Source organism: Scleropages formosus, chromosome 3, assembly GCF_900964775.1.
Source record: "Scleropages formosus chromosome 3, fSclFor1.1, whole genome shotgun sequence".
NCBI classification, from domain to species: Eukaryota; Metazoa; Chordata; class Actinopteri; order Osteoglossiformes; family Osteoglossidae; genus Scleropages; species Scleropages formosus.
The window spans coordinates 32,043,400-32,060,889 of record NC_041808.1 but is presented as its reverse complement, the minus strand read 5'-3'; the positions used below and the strand labels follow the sequence as shown (position 1 = coordinate 32,060,889).

The 17,490-nt window shown below is 42.0% G+C and overlaps 1 protein-coding gene across 3 annotated transcripts in view; it reads right to left on the bottom strand.

Annotated features, from left to right (window-relative positions):
* Positions 1-17,490, bottom strand: part of abca3b (ATP-binding cassette, sub-family A (ABC1), member 3b) — a 37,866-nt gene that overhangs the window by 20,101 nt on the left and 275 nt on the right. For 2 of the 3 annotated variants that reach the window (XM_018743044.2, XM_018743045.2), the window contains exons 2-12: positions 15,781-15,930; positions 15,349-15,437; positions 13,143-13,401; positions 9,902-10,029; positions 7,816-7,981; positions 6,428-6,687; positions 5,957-6,073; positions 5,599-5,719; positions 2,645-2,818; positions 2,277-2,458; positions 67-210 (exon numbers count right to left, since the gene is read on the bottom strand). In XM_018743044.2, coding sequence (XP_018598560.2) covers positions 67-210; positions 2,277-2,458; positions 2,645-2,818; positions 5,599-5,719; positions 5,957-6,073; positions 6,428-6,687; positions 7,816-7,981; positions 9,902-10,029; positions 13,143-13,401; positions 15,349-15,402 — 1,605 coding nt within the window. In that variant the 5' untranslated portion in view covers positions 15,403-15,437; positions 15,781-15,930. Of the gene's footprint in view, positions 1-66; positions 211-2,276; positions 2,459-2,644; positions 2,819-5,598; positions 5,720-5,956; positions 6,074-6,427; positions 6,688-7,815; positions 7,982-9,901; positions 10,030-13,142; positions 13,402-15,348; positions 15,438-15,780; positions 17,354-17,490 lie in introns of those variants that run through there. The other variant, XM_029250422.1, reaches the window with a different exon arrangement.

The following is a 17,490-nucleotide window of genomic DNA, read 5'->3' as shown; positions in this document are numbered from 1 at the left end:
CAGACATTATCACATTCCACTCCCTGGTCTGCAGTGAAACTGATGACAAAAATGTTTAACCCCTACCTTGCAAAGGCATTTGATTTTGACCCCTGGTACCAGACCTGCTGGCTCTTCCTCAATAAACTCTCCCTTCATTGCTTTCTCTGCATCTTCTTCCTCATTCTCTTTCACCAGGGCCATGCGGGGGCTACCACACCAGTAAGAGGGCTAAAAAAGAAAAATGATCACCTGTTATATAAACATCCATGTGAAGTGCTAAGCAAAGTCATGCTGGAGTTTCAGTGATGCTGCTATGTCATTATGAGCATAGTGCAGGAGAACAAACCGTAACTGCCAAGAGGGGTTTTGCTGAGGATTTCTTTTCTTTTTTTTTTTTTTTTTAAATCAAAAGGTTAACTAAGGTTATTACATTTATTCATTTTGCAGATTCTTCTATCCAAAACAAAGTAGCAATACCTCTTCCTCAGGTAGTGAGTCAGGACAGCAGAAAAACAACCAACTTCTGCACTACTTACTATGAATGCAGTGGTGTGTCAAATATCTAATCTTAAAATGTTTTCCTTCAGCAATAGTCTTTAAGGGCCAACAGTAAAAGAGACCCATAAACAGAGGGGTATCTGAAGCATGGAAGAAATTTCTACTGCATTCACTCTCAAACTGCTGTTTTTGATACTTGAACGCCAGGTTTATTTTTCTCCCAATTTATAGGATGGAGTTTTTTTGTAAATTTCCTTTCCTCTGTTGTCAGCTGGTGTACAGTAACGAAACCAATATCTTTGCCTATTGGTTTTCTTTTATCACATCTGTTGCACTTTATAGAAAAAAACAAATAAGCACTTTGTAACTGAGCAGGGCGAATTCAGAGTTGAATAAACAACTAGCGAGCAAGAATTTTGCTCCAACACCAGTAAGAAATGACTCAGCTGTTGGCAGGTTGTACAAGCCAATCGAACAAATATAGAGGGAGAAGGGAGACAATCACATGGGTAACTGGAAAATATCAGCAAGACACGAATGATTCTACAGAAGAGGATATGGGCAGTGCTGTAAGAAATCCAGGAGAAGCTGAGAGATGTGAGTGAAGAGGGTGTCCAGGGAAACACAACATGGATATTCTACATTGACAGAATACTGCATACATTAATCAAAAGTACATTTTTCATTGAGAGCCACTCCTTTTCACAATAACCTCCATCCACTGTTGCAGATGAATTAAAGGAAAAAAATTCAAACAAAAATTTTACTTCATAAGTATATCAATCAGGCTACATCTAAAAATGAAGTGATAATACATTATGTAGAATAGGAATCACGCAAGCCAGCACGGCATGATGTACAGTCGCATTGTTCTCATAAGCTTTTAACCAAGGGGGGGGGGACACACTGAATTGTATCTAATCAATTTTTTAAAAGAAAAAAAAAAAAAAAAAACACACACACAAAGAACTTAATCTGGAAATATAGTGAAATACGTGATGCGTAACTGAACAGAGTTCAGCCAGGCCAGCAAAGGCTGTGACGTACAATAGCATTGTTCTCATCTGCTGGAAGCCTGTTGGGACTTTATTACTCCCCACCTCTTCCCCATACCCCAAACTCCAAGACCAAATGCTCCCACTGTGCACCTCCCATTCTCCAAACACTTCAGACAGGTCCAGGAAGAGGGGGCCAAAGCACACTTCCTATCTACGTACGATCCCACAAAGATAAGCCTCTTTTTCCTGATTGGACCAATGGAAGCTTCCTTCTATTCAACCCTCACGCAAGCCATGGCCCACTGTGCTAGATAAGCCAAAATCTTTACAGCCAGGATTTCACTTTTTTCTGGTTTCCACCTTGACTTTGTCACTGTGTGACTTTGGGTATCTTTTCCCTCCTTCCCTCTAACTCTGCAGTTAGAAAGCCAATGGCCTTTCCGGAAGGTCGGCTCCACTCATCATATCTTGTCACTGACAACCACAATGTGCCCTCCCCTGGCTTCTTGTCACAGAAGTTCAGGGTCACAAAGCTCCATTCCAGAGGCGTAGCCACCCATACTGTCTCACGGATTTAATGAAAAAAAGAAACTGTACTGTATCACAAAAAAGGCACAAAAATTTGAAGGTAGAAATCCAGACACGACAAATGTAAATACAATGAATTAGAATATGCAGTCATAAGCAAAACAACTAATAACTCAAAGAAGGAAGTGTACACTTCAGTGAGGCAAATACTTTCTGCCGCATTAAATGTACCAAGAAGGGTAAGAGGCTAGTAATGGGTGTAGGACATACCAGCAGGAAGAAATACCAAGGCAGTGGGACACCATACTCTCCAGGGAAGACTGCTTCCACATACCAGGCCACCAGGCCATATAACAGAGAGTCAAGCAGAAGCAGCCCCAGCACCTGTGCTAGAGAGAAATCATCATCTATTGTCACTGGGTCAAACAGGTTGTTCCACTGGATCCCAGTACCTGTGTCAAAAAGGAGAGAGGGGGAGAAAGTGAGCAATGGGGGATCAGAGGGTGATCTGGATGGTGAAATTCTCACAGAACTCATTTCTATAGAATTTTTAGGAAATTATGTGCCCAGTCTGATAATCTTCACTTTGACATTACAGACATACTAAGGAGAGGAAAGGTAAGCAAGTAGGCTTTCACCTTTGCCCTCAAACATGCCCACCAGCTGGGCACCCATGGACATGCCCACATTGGAGATAAGGCAGGCGGAGGCCTTCTGTGCTTGGGTCAGTAGGTCATAGCGTGGCGACAGGAACACATACGGGATGTAGCTCAGGAAGTAGATGAAGCCACCTGCGGCTGCTGCGACATTGGCTGGGTGGGAGACAGGGCAGACAGAGACAATGAGAAGGGTGAGGTCCCCCGGTAAGGCAACAACATAATCTTGCTCCACCTTTGATGAAAACACAAACTGTTATCAGGTTTTTTTCTTTTTTGAATATTTACTAAAACATAATTACTTAAAAAATTATGAAGATTGGGGGAAAAAAAAAAAATAGTACATTTTTTATTGCTACTTATTTTCTTGTTTTGCGTTGAACCTAGAGAGAAATAAGTCCGATACACAACAATCTGGCTGCAGCGCACACATGTAAACAATAACAGAAAAAAAAGGCATAAAATGTTTAAACTCTTGAAACTGTCTTGGTTAGGTGTAATTTAAGAGTAAAATATCAAACCAGAATCTCAATCTTGCCTGAAAAAGCCTAAATAACCAAATAACAGGAGCAACAGCAAGCATAAGTCTGTTTACAATAAAATTAAGCTCTAAAACCGGTACATAAGTATTTTCATGCCAACCATCTGTGAACAGCAGCTCACTACTTTGAATAAGTTCCATTGTGCCACTGTATCCTAAACTTTTGTATTCTGTATTTGTCATACCCATTTAGAGCATTAAATTCCATCCATCCATAATGCCATTTCCTAGCTATAATTACTATACTGTTTTTATTCCAAAATTTATTCAGGCCAATGTGACTAGGTTTTAAAAAAAAAAAAAAAAAAAAAAAGAGGCAAGAGTGGCACTGCATCCTCTAGGAGGCGCTCAGGTGCCTAGGAAACAGTCTTTGCCACCTGTGAGCTGGGAATTAATTATTCATCCCTGTTCAGACTGTCTACAAACAAACCCTTCAAGAAGATTATTATGTCAGTTAGTCATAATGTATTTAGTTTCCCTGTAGATAAATGGAAAAAGAGATTCACTGTTACACAGAATTATTCTTGAGCTGTTAAACAGCACAACCACTGTTGAGTATGATCTGATGTCAGAAGTGTGCTGAAAGTGCATTAATGGGCAGGATTCACCTAGAAGGTTTGCGTTTCACTAGCAAGTGGGGCTGAATGGTGGGGGGGTGCCTCAGAGGCGGAATGGAAAGAGATGCAGTACAACCTGGAGTGGTACCCCTCAACCATCACTTCAAGCAGAAAACACTTCCCAGTGCCTAGAAGTGCATATGCACCCACTCAATCCAGAGCACATAAAGTTCAAGGTGAAGCCTGTAGTTCCGCCCACACATTACCGTGATAAATACTGTCATTATCATCAGAGCAGGCAACAGAGGCAAGAGCAAAAAAAGCAAGACAGAAAGACTAGAGTCATATCCCCAGTATGAAGGGTGGTGGCAGCAATGAAGGTGGTTACCCCAAGCAAATCTGTGGTTTATACAAGTCAAAAATGTGAGTACACTTTCTGGAAAACCCCCCAAAAGACATTTGTCTTGCGAAAGCTTGAGTAGGAAGTCAGCCAGCGTCTCTCAGATTTTCTACAGCAGTTCCCAGAGAGGAAGGATAGTTGTTGATTGATTTGTGTTCAGTCTTCTCCTCAGATTACCCAACTCAAGTATTGCCCAAGTGTACGCAGACCTTGTATTCAGGTGCACCAGTTGTTACACGGGTAGTTTAAGAATAAAGTACTTAATTTTGCCATTTTCTCCATCTAGAATACAGAAAACGTTTACATTTATTTAGCAGATGCTTTTCTCCAAAGCAACTTCCAATGAACTCTATGTAGTGTTATCAACCCACACACCTTATTTACCGTGGTGACTTACGCTGCTAGATACACTACTTACACTGGGTCACTCATCCATACATCAGTGGAACACACTCTCTCTGGCACTCACACACTATAGGGGAATCTAACCAGCATGTCTTTGGACTGTGGGAGGAAACCGGACTACCTGGAGGAAAACCACGCAGACATGGGGAGCACATGCAAACTCCACACAGATTACGCAGGGATCAAACCCATGTCCTCTCGCACCACGAGGCACTGTGACACAGCAGTGCTACTCACTGTGCCACCATGCTGCCCAGTAACGGTTGTGTATGGTGTGTATTGTTAGTTGGTGAGTGGTGCAACTATTGTACTTTATGGATGGTTCACCGCTGCTCTCCTCTGACCTGCCAGAGAATTTATGACCAACTCCACCAGCAGGAACATTTAAGCAACTTGCACTGGAAAGTGTGCGGAGAAAACTGAATGGGAGCAGAAGGGCATCCAGTTGTATGATTTTTGTTTTTGATGCCCATTTCTGTGATTGGTGATTTATGCCTTATTTGGCTTTGTGTTCTGCTTTTAAGGAACCAAATGCCTGTTTGGTTAAGTATTTGCTTGTGTGAGGAGAACCTGTTGCCCTGGGCCTCGCTCAGGCCATGTGGCCACCTCTGCCATATAGTTTGCACAGTGTAATTATGGAAGCGCTGTGGTGACCAGGCCTTGCTTTGTCTTGCCCTCACTCTGGGTCACACTAAAGAGAGGTAGCACTGACCCCTGTCCAGCTGGCTATTTCTGCTGGCAGGAAAACAAACAGCTGTTTTTCTCTTTAAAAAAAAAAAAAAAAAACACACAACAGGAACTCTGCATTGTGAATTCACAAGTTTACGCCGGCATCAAATTAAAATCTTGTCTAAGAAAGTACTTCGCTATTATTTCTGTGTGCACATGTGCGAAAACAGTCAATACCAGTACAAAGCTTCCAGAAAAAAACTGACTAAAATCTGACATGATATCACATGGAACAGATGAGTCAACCAGTGGGAGGGAACAGAATAGAAAGCATGCAGAACAGTTTGATACCATGTGTGCTCACCTCGAGAGAAGAAAACACTGATCATGAAGCTGAAGTTGATGGTGGAAACAGCAAAGGCCATCAGGAAGAAAAAGACCAGGGTGGGGTCACTGTAGGTCAACACTGCTCCATTGGGGCTGACCTGTGAGGGGAAGAGACAAAACATGAGGTGGTCTCCTGGTACAGATGGACTTCCAGGAACACAGACACGCACGTAATAGAGGAAATAATAGACAAGTGGGGGTGGGAGTAAGTTTTAACTCCTGGTGACATATCTTGGTCCTCATTAACCAATCAGTGAACTAAGCCAGCGCAACAATTTAGTCAAATTGAACAAACAAGGTATTTAAAGAATATGACCAGGGCTTGAGTCACTAACCTTGATGCAGAGGAGGAGGGTGACAAAGAAAACAGAAACAGAAAGGAATAGGAAAAACATGAGGAACCAGGCACCCCAATGTAAGCCATTGCTCAATCCCATCATCTTCATGTACTCCTGAAAAGCACAACAAAAGTCCCTTTACATAAATGCATTTCTTTACATTGGTCAGCAGTCATCAAAAATACTGCTTCACTATTCATTAGTTACAATGGCAGTTTTCCTCCATGCATTAAAAGCAACACTCATCTTGTAAAATACTCTACTGTTGAAGGCATAAATCAGTAGAGCGGTGCCCTATGTATGCATCTGTTTAAAGTATGGGTCAATATGATGAAGCCCTATATAAACAAGGCCTGCGAGTCATATTTCATCTGGTAATGGAATCAAGCACTAATCAGCCTACTTGCGCAGCCAGAACATGTCCAGGTACACAGGTCGGCAGCAATGCAGAAATGCACAAGCACACACCTTGAGCTTCCTCTCCTTCTCCTGCACCACAGCGCGGACAATGTTCAGCGAGGTGTAAGTGAAGCTGAGCACCAACAGCAGGGGCAGCTGGTTTTGGATAGCCAGGATGAAAACGTCGTAGATGAAGGGGGGGTAAGGGAAGCGGGACATCACCACACGTGTCTGGGCCAGCAGTGCCGTTGCTGCCTTGCTGTTATAGGCACGCATGATAGCCCTGTCCACTGCGTGCTGGACAGCCAGGAACCCTTCCCGGTAGTAACCTGGCCACAAGGGGGAGACAGAGGCCCTTGTCACCCACAAGTGGCTTAAAAAATTAGACTTCCGGCAGCCTTGCATGAAAATGAAAACAAAAACAGGTTCTGTAACATTATTTTCAATGTTTAATTCCAAAAAAAAAGGTTTCTGAGGATATAATCAAGATTTAATTATACTGGTATTTCGGGGTTTCCTGTTTATTTGCTGAGAAAAATTGTCAATTTAATAAGCCTTGACTTTAATAAAATAAAAAAAAAGTGCTATTATACAAAAATTAAAATATCGACATGCGAACAACTGTGCAACATTACAGAATAACTCAGTTTTCTTTCTAGATCATATTCAGCAGTTACATTTACTTGAAAAAAGTGATTTAACCAAAAATTGGGAATAGCCTGGGAGACTAAAATCCATATTTTGCAGGGCAAAAGACTACATTTTCCTTAGATCTATTTATACATCTGGTCCCCCATCAAAGGTACACCAGCAGGTCGATCAATATACAGTCTATTAAGAAAAACGCCAGTCCTACAAGGCTGCGGAACAGGCATTTGTTACAACTCAGCGCTGCAACGTTTGTTGTAAGTCTGTTGTAATCAGTTTTCCTGAGTTCTACAAATCCAAGATATGGTCCAATGCAATCCTCCAGTGCTAGAGCCATGCAAGCCAGTCTCAGCCTTTCTCTGATATGTACTTTCTCTGTAAATGTACATTCAAATGAAACATGCAAGAACATCCCTCTTTACATCATGACCAAAATGCATGTTTTTTTCCCCCCAGTTTACAAGAACCAGTTTTTTTCCCCTGCCACTTTCCTGGTATAAGATACATTTGAAAGCCAAATGATTGTATTTTGTACAGTTTACTAGCAATTATCTGTGAAGGCTTTACACATGTACTTTTGACTGATGCAATTTTCTACCATTAGATGATCTGTACATTCAACAAAAGAATTACAGTTGTCCCTTGAGAAAAAGGCTGTATTGCAGGTGATGACAGGTTTTTTTTTTTTTTTTAAAAAGAGAAGTGAGTATTTATTCTAGATTGCCTCTCCTGCTTTGAAGAGAGATGTCAATACAAGGAAATGATCACCAATGCAGTACAGAGAGCAAGCAACCACTGCAGGGGCTCACCTGGTGTTCCTCCCCTGGGGTCATGCTGCTCACGGGGGCCTGGCAGCTGGAAGAGGGGGAACAGGCTGAGCGTGTGCCAGTCCAGGTCATTATTGGGATTCAATTCCACCTTCTCCCTGGCAGGGGCATTGCGGGGACTGTACTTGAACCGTAGATGATAGGACACCTGAAGGATGGATGCCGGGACACAGGGACAATTTACACAAAGATGAGATGACAAGAGGATGAGCAAGGGCATAACGAACAGTGCAAGCAGACTGAACAACAACTGAAAACAAGGGGAAGAGCTACTTCATAAGCTCCTACCAAATTAACCATGGGAATATATCGCCACTGCATCCACCTTTCCTGATACTACCAGATATACACATTCTCTCACGATATGCTCCCCAAGCCAGCTGTAAACTCGCATTCTCCTCATTTGTATAAGTTTAGCAGGGTTCTCCTTAGGGATATTTTTTAAGTATGCTTTTCACTAGAAACCTTTAGCTGAGTAGTAAACTGGCCAGAAAATAGTTTAGATTACAAAACCTTCTGTGAACAGATATAATTTTAACCTATTCAAAAAAGTTACTCAACACTTATTGTAGCCATTCAGTGAGCAGACAAGATTTTAAATGGCAAACACAATGTTCAAAGCCTGTTATCGGCATAGCGGCACACTTTTAATAACTAAAACCTCCACAGGTGTTCCCAAACATGTAGAATGAATGTGAATGAAAGAAACTATTTAAAAATACCAATTCAAATACTACAGCTATACTGACGATACCAGCCTCTCCTTTCCACCTGGAGCATCAAACATTTCCGCGCGCATTGCTGCCTGCATGTCTGATCACCACCTACAACCCAACCTCTCCAAAACAGAGATCCTATACCTCCCAGCTGGCGTGTCTTCCTGTCATCATTTCTCGAACAAACTGGACAACTGGACCCGATGATCCTGCATAACATTCTCAGGATCGTCCTCACCTCACAACAGACTGTGCGCAACTACTTGTCCAGGCCATTGTCACATCCCGTCTGGACTACTGCAACTCTCTCCTGTCTGGCCTTACCGCTACTGCCATCAAACCTCTACAGCTGATACAGAATGCTGCTGCCCGAGTTGTGTTTGATTTGCCGAAGCGTTCCCATGTATCTCCTTTACTCGTTTCTCTGCACTGGCTTCCTATAGCTGCCCGGATCAAATTTAAGACCCTGGTTATGGCCTACAAATGCATCAATAGAACTGCGCCCGGCTGTTTAGAAGACTTGATCATTCGCTACACCCCATCCAGACTGCTACACTCTTCCACATCTGCCCCCTTGGTGGTCCCACGCAGAAAAGATAAGGCACAGAGGTTTTTGGTTCTGGCTCCGTTGTGGTGGAACGACCTCCCCCTCTCCCTCAGAACTGCTGAATCTTTGTCCACATTTAAAAAGGGTCTTAAAACTCATCTCTTCCAGACTCACTTCTCCCATGATTTCTTAAGTTCACGTAAGGTATAAATGTTCATGATCGTGCTTGGATCGATCTTTTACAGAGCAACGTAACGTAAGTGTTCATACGTATCCCAAATTAAAAAAAAAAAAAAAAACTAGTAGGGAGGTGATTAGGAATCGGCAATATTCTGGGAAAGTTTCATGCAGCTACTTGTGTGATGAACGCCAGTGTATATGGTGAAGGAAACTTACTGCACTTAAGAGTCACACATCTGCAGCTACACCTCTTTCTCCTGATTTAATGCACAAACTGTTTTCTATGAGATATACGTTGCTTTGGAGAAAAGCACCTGCTAAATGAATAAATGTAATGTAAATGTAAAAACACTGTCCTAACGTCTCCAGATTTTTACATTCTATTCTTTATTCTGTTAGTTTAGATCCTGACCAGTGATCCCGTTCTTGTGTCTTCACTTCTACCAACTTGAAGCAGAACACATAAAAAACCTCTTCCCTCAGCTGGATTTCCTCACCTCACAGGGAAGAAGAATAAGGTGGGGACTTCAACCAAGTCGCTGCTAAAGGGCTCATAGGTAGACAGGTATACTTACCCATAGTTTTAATGACACTATCGTTTTCTCTGGTTCTGCATGTCACTCACCTGAAGGGGCAGAGGCTCATCGTTGTGAGCAAACGTATGCTTAAAAACCACAGCAGCCAGCACCTTTCCGGACTCTGGGTCAGTTTTCACAAACTCCTCAAAATGCTCCTCCGTCTCAAAGCCACGTACTGCCAAAACACAAAAACAGCAACCACATTACTTCCACTTTCAGCTTTATTCACATACATTGTCTGCTTGCCTTTGAAATAGTTTTTAAAGATGAATTATCAGATGTGTGAAGAATGTTTATTCTTCCATTACTTATTTTACTAAAGAAAACCATTTTCAAGCAAACATTTTAAATCAACCTCATGTTTTGTCTGTCGACTCTTTTGAAAATTATCAGTCCCCTTCACAAAGATGCATTAAGTGATAGGAAGCGATGCGTTTAGATGGCCTCGGACAAAGGGCTATTTCTTCAGAAATTGGAAATTTCTTAGTGACCCTAGAGCAAAACCAGGACTTTGGCTTAGTAAAACTTAACATGTGACAGCAAGACAAACAGTGCAACTTGTTTCACCAACCACAGTGCAGGTCTGGCTCGTAATATCACTGTCACCACACCCAGTTCATCCTGCCCTGACTGTTTGTGTAACAAAGGCGTGGACAGCCAATGTGTCTCACAGGGAAGTCCTTTCAAACCGTGACGCTGATAGGCTGTGGTGTTGGAACTTGAACTGCAAGGTCCTCTCCACACAGCGCACAAACAGCAAGCCAAAGGCATGAGATCGACAAACCAGTGAGCCCTGTTTGTCATCCAGTTCAGGCTGTGGACTAGTCTGCGTGTGTGTGTGTCTGCCGAGTGCGCGTGCACACACACACGCGACAATCAGCACTTGGTCTCACAGCTGCTGTGTGGCTAGTCGATAAGAAACTCCACCGGTGCAGGTTTCAGCATGAATACAGTGAGGAGGGCGCTACCCACAGCTGGACCCCACGTACACCAGCCAAAGAACAAAAGACATGAGTCCAACTCTATCCAGCGAAGATATAAAAGTGTTCAAACTACACTCGGTACAAGGTACTGATCAAGATACCCCAGTATGACAAAACCCTCTCCAATCAGGGATCAAATCCATTGTTTAAAGAGAAAGAACTACGTAAAGAGAGCCATTAGGTCCTTTGTTACATGCACGTCTCAGCAGACCACAGCAAAACCCCCCACACATGTATAACCAAGAGCAATGTGGTTTTACACGAAGACTAGGAGGTGGGCAGCAATGACCAGACGCTTACAGTCATGTCTGATAACAAAAGTCAATAGTCAACCCTGAGTGAGACAATGATAAAGGTAAATGAACAGTAACATCTGGCCATGCTTTCTTTTGATTCTCTTTGGAATATAAGCATTCTGGCTGTGATGTAGCCATTTTTTATATTTTTCAACAGGACTTTATGCTCTTACCCATGTTAAATGATGGTTAATACACACCAGTTAAGTGGAGGCAAATTAACATTTACATTCTTTCTCTCCACACACATAACCCTGGATGACTGCTCTCCATAAATCACCACGCAGCTCCTCACACTGTTGCTCTGCAGATGAGCACGAGGAGACCAAACTCCACTTCATTCATGACAAAGCACACGATGGCCTCCATTTCTTAATATCCCATTCCTTCCAGTCAATACTGTAGAAAACCTACATTATTTTTAAAACCCAGATTCTTCTAACAGGATTCCACCCCCCCCAAAAAAAAGTTCATCTCACATTGTACCTTTAGTCCCCCCATTGATCTTTTCAATCAAATACTATAGGAAATATTGTTTCCTGTTAACTTTTTTACACTGTTAGTCAATTTCATGCTTTTGTTTTAATCACACTGTTAGAACTGTAATTCATGCTTTATTATATGTACAATATTATACACAGACTGCTGTGTACCTAATAGTTAAGTACACAGCCATATATATCTATACATGACACATCTCATACTTCTTTTTCTTACATTTGCCACACTGCGCCAGACTCTTTCCTATCAAGTCAGCTGATGCACTGGAAGTCCACTGATGAAATGTCTATAATGTACCACAAATCCACCACATGGTCACCCTGCCTGTGGCTACTTGTTTTAAAAAAACCAACACAGATGCAAGAACGCTCCTCCGGGAGTCAGCTCAGTGTAGGAAATGGAGGCTATGCCAGTAGCACAAGTACTGAAAACACATTGCTAGAAAGACCTTATTTCATGATGTTACTGGAATTGATGTATGGATGAGTGCTCCATTGTAAGTAGTGTATCTAGCAGTGTAAGTCACCTTGGTGAATAAGGTGTGTGGGCTGGTAACCCTACATAGTTAACTGAAAGTCGCTTTGGAGAAAAGCATCAGCTAAGTAAATAAATGTGAATATTTGGGAAGCACTGTCTTCTGAGTGGGTTTTTTCTTTTTTTGGAAAAACAACTAATGCAGTCTTACAATTCAGCCTTACTTTTTAAAGCAAACATGTATCATCTGAACTCCTAACTGTAAGAAACAGGTATTGTCAAAAAAAGTAGGGAATATATACATTTCACTGAAATGTGGTGCTGGAGGAGCCTTTTAAGGATACCATTGACCACCATAAGAGTACCACATTCTGAATAAAATCGTCAAAACTCTTGTTAAAAGCACCAATGAACATACTGAAGCTACTGTAATCTGGAGAGGTCGTTAGAAGATCTGATTGTCTGAAGGAAAATAAACAGCAACCACATGGACAGACTCAATCACTAACACAATCAATGCACTATTTTACACATTAAGGACATAAGGACAGAACAGAACATTCTGGAAGCATTGTATTTATGTGACTGCCAAGAGTCAACACTGACTCGGTGGCACTTAACAGCAGCCAGTCCCATCTCAGTGATGCACCCACGCACTGTAGGGCCTAGACTGGCCAATGCTTTGACTCATTACAGCAAGAATCTTACCTCACATCACCCTGGAAAAGTACCATGTGGAATCAAAACTACGAACGTCACAGGTTGTTTCCTTTTACCTAGGAATTTCACAAGTGATACAACCCTGCGATACACCAGACACCATGAAATCATCTATCAAAACTTCCATTTCACACTTTCCACTTTGAGTACGTTGCATCTGGAGAATTCAGGTTTCCTGTGGGGGCTCAGCAGTCGTGGTAACAGCACAAGGCCCAAGCAGAGCACAACCACAGCAAACTGCTCTCAGAGGCAGAATTTCCTGTTCTCCCAGTCTTCCCTCACTCCCCTCCTTCCTCTTTTCCCATGGAACCCACCCGAACTGATGGCCATCACTCCCAGGTTCTGCTGCACGTCCTCAGCCACTTGGCGGACCACACTGGCATTGCCGGGCACGTAGGCCAACTGGAAGCCGCCAAAAGAGAGCGGGAAAGGGAGGCGCTGCACGCTGAAGCTCTCGTAGTGCGTGGCATTCGGGTAGCTGGTGGAAGACACCTTCTGGCGGACCACAATGAGGAGACCAGAGAAGAGCAGGGGCAGGGCAACTTCCACTAGCGTCACTAGGATCTGTCGCTTCTGCAAGCCAGAGAAAGGAGAAGTAGGAAAGGCAGGAGGAGATTGTCAGAGTGGGGTCTGGATTAAGGGCTAACACAGCAAGCTGACTGCTCACAACCAAACAAATATGACTTATGAAAAAACCTTGGTGACTCAGAGCTGAACAGCTTATAAATGTACAATTGCATTATCAGATCTCCTCAGGATGAATCCAATGTATGTGATCCGAACGATATGATCAGAAATCACGTGAGTGGTGGAGGCATCTGGCAAATGTATGCCGGCTGGAAAGCAGACAACACCACCACTGATGTCATGGCTCATATCAGAAGGGCAGCACTGTGTTAGCCCAACACTTGATAAACACACTTCACTGCACATATTTGCACAGCTATCTATTTTGGTCCAGCATGACTGCACCAAGAGAGAAATGTCTCACTAAAATATTAATCTAAAGATGCCAGTGTTTGCATAATCAATCATTAATATCTGCACGGGATAGTAACTGTCATTCAGAGTATGAATGATTTCTCTCTGTCACCTGTGAAGACCTAGGAGAACATTTATGTAACAATAAAGTGAAAAGGATTTCATCACTGTATTTGGTTTCTAGACTCAGTAAACTAATTCTGTTGCACAATAGTCATGTATTAGATGCTGACCTGAAGGAGATTCTTTCCTGCTTAAACCCCTCTCCTACCACATACCAATGTTCTGTTTTGCCATTATAAATGATCACTTGCCTAATGCTCTCCATCCAAAGCCAACCCAGCAAATATCTCTGCACACTATTCCTCAGGCTACATTAAGACAGATCCATCAGTGCTTTCTGCCATTTAACCTACCACTGCAATGGCAAATAATGGCAGCATGATACTGACAAACTTGTGGAGAGGGAAGATCAAAAGAGAAGTCTGTTAACCCTAACTATACTGGTAGGGCTACAGGCCTTACTGAGTGTTAAGCATCTTCTGATCTATATCCTTCCACCGTCAGCGCTTCTGGGAAGTGATATATTCATCTATATGGTGAAATACTACGTGCTTCAGTTAAAGATCCCACCATTTAAAAATTAGAGTAGAATCATTTTTTTAAACTATCTGTTATACTATGGTTACTCTAACCACATGTTGAGTGCTTTGGTTAAAGCATAAAAAATTCATGCTATATTTTTGACAACACAGAACCTAACTCCTATTATGTGTTGAGTGACAAGACACAGTTCTAGGCGATTTCCACCACACATCTGCTTTAGCTGAAGAGACTCAGAATACAAGGAAATGTAGACCATTATTTCATGTATCTAATAATTGTGTAGACATAGCATTTAGCACCATTTACTGATCATAAAAAAGCTTTGATCAAGTTGCACTTTTTTTTCCCCCATAATTTTAAATGCTAGACTGAAAAGGGGAAGGAAAAACTTTTTGTTCCACTTTAAATGTAAAAAGTGAAACACAGCAGGCTGCCAACCTTACAAAAGGGTTCGTTTTACCATAGACTGTAAGGAACCCGTATTTGCACTTGTAAGCAAGTCAGTCATTAAAGAGATCAACAGATAATTCTTTTCCAAATATTTACTTAGCACTGATAAACAAACATGATCCCGACTGCCTGAAAGTGCATGTGTCCAGTTTAACTTTAAACATCTTTAATTCCGAAAATTGTGCCACTTATATAAAACAAACGATTAGACAGGAAGAACAAATACAGCATTAATAGATGCATATTGACAAGGACACCACGCCAACTTCTTTACAGATATATTGTTTTGTGACTTTTTTCAGTTGATGTCGAAAAAGATGGAACTGTGTTGATCAGAATTGTGCAAAAAACATTTTTTTTAATAATAAAAAAAAAAAAAACTCCAGTAGTTTTAACTGCATCCTTTGAGCAGTATAAGTCATGCATAAAGCATGTTACCAAATTTTAAAATGCAGTACATGCAGTTTAATCCCATGCGCCCACCTGTTGCGTGTAGTTCTTCCAAAGGAGGAGGGCAAACTGTCGCCACACAGCCATCTTGAGAAGTGAGGAGGTGACCACAGAAGCAGGACCTGGTGGTGGAGAACGTGGAGAAACAGAAAGGAGGGGGCAGGATTACAAATCTACAGCCTCGAGGTTCGAGTACCAGAAGAGGTCCATCTATAGTACCCCTGAGCAAATCGCTTAACCATCCAGCTCCAGTAAAAAAGACAAACAGCTGTAAAAACGGGTTGGATAAAACCATCATTTAAGTAACAAAATAATATTGGTGGCATTTTTATAACGCAGAGGTTATAGAGGAAGAAGAAGAAGAAAAGATGACTTTTGGCAAAAGTACTTTAACCTCCTCAGCAGTTGAGAGCCAGAGAAAAAGAGGAATGGAAAACTGTTACCAGCCCAGCATTCCCAACGTACCGTAACACTCAAATGGCTCGACTGAACAGAAAATGGAGGGTTGGCAGGGCAGGTGTTGTAGGAACTACATGGACCCCACAGTGTCTCAGCACCGTTCAAAGATGGCAGTAACCCTCTGGGAAGTCATCCCAGGATATAATGATCTGCAGTCTGCAAGGAAGACAATATTCAAAGCAGAGACCAGCCAGGAAAGAGGAAGAAGGAAAGAAAAAAAAAAAACCACATTCAATGTCACCAAACTGGTATGACTGCTGAGGAAAACCAACACATTCAGGGCACTCGGGTTACTTCAGCTACCTTCTACACGAAAGCATCCTTCAGTCCTAACCTTTTAGCCACTGTAACCCAATTAGCTACAGGCAAAAACGTATCACCAACTTTCCATTTTGGAATAAATGGACAGAAGAGGTTCCCAAGTAATATAAAATGTCCATTTAAATAGCTTTTACAGAACAAAATGCCACTGTAAAAATGGCCATGATTTCCAGCATATTCCGCCTCATGGCTCATCCCCCACTTCTAAAACAGGTTAGCTACTCTTTTCGACAGGACCCAGTTTCAACTGCTATACATTTACTGTTCAAGAGCTCCAGACAAGACAAATTCATATCAATTTTGAGTATTAAACAACACCATGATGACCATGGACCATGGTTTGAGAATGAGCCACAGAAGCAAGCAGCTCAGTGCCATGAGCAGTAAGACCAGGCACCATGTAAATAAATGTGTTTAGATGACAGCCCGTACTGTCAGACAGATATAAATCAGAATGCATTCTTTGTCGATGCATTTTCAATGTTCTTGCTATGGTGTAATTAACGTTTACTGTGGGGAAAAAAGTTAAAAGTGCACCGCGCATGCGCAGGAGACAGAGCCCCCCCCGTTCAGTAACACCGTCCACAACGGTCAGTTGGGTAACGGCTCACAATTCAATTATAATATATGAAAAAAAGCTTAAGAAATGTTACTTTAAAAACTGTTCCCCCAAACACACATCCAACCAAGTGACTGATCCTCGTGGCTGTAAAAAAAATAAATAAATAAAACTGAGGTAACTGGATGGGAAAAAACATCTATCGGATTTTTTTTTCTAAATCCTCGAAGCTCTTCTGTTTGTCGTTTTCTTGCCGCAGGAACACGAAACACTGGCTATTTTAGTCTATTTTAAATAGAGCCACCGCAGTTCTTCTCTTCTTGCACACTACTTCTGCCAGACTCTTTATACGACATCCACAAATTCACGACTACGGTCACAACGCTACTTAAACTAATTAGATATTATTCAAATGTGGGATTTTTGGGCAGAGTTCACAAGCATTTATTTGAAGCTAATGTTGTTGCGTGGGTCATTCGTTTTAAAAAAATGGTGCAGAGCATCCACCAAGACCTATATTATATAAACAATGAACTGGCACTGAACTATAACATTTATTTTTAACAATTCCCCTGGAGGGAAAGCTCCGTGTGCGAATAGAGTGTATAATCGCAAAAAGAAGGAATTGAGTGACGTGTTCGCCCTTTGTTTAGACGCCGGTAGCGAAACTGGTGATTTCTTGAGGCGTCTTCTGTCCAGTGGGCGGTCCTCTTCTAAAAGCCGATGCTGATTTGATGGGGTGGCTGTCAATCAAATGATGATCGACCAGGATAACGTATATGTCGTCTCTTTCCCATACACACGATTTCACACAAGCAAAAGAAATACGTAAAGAT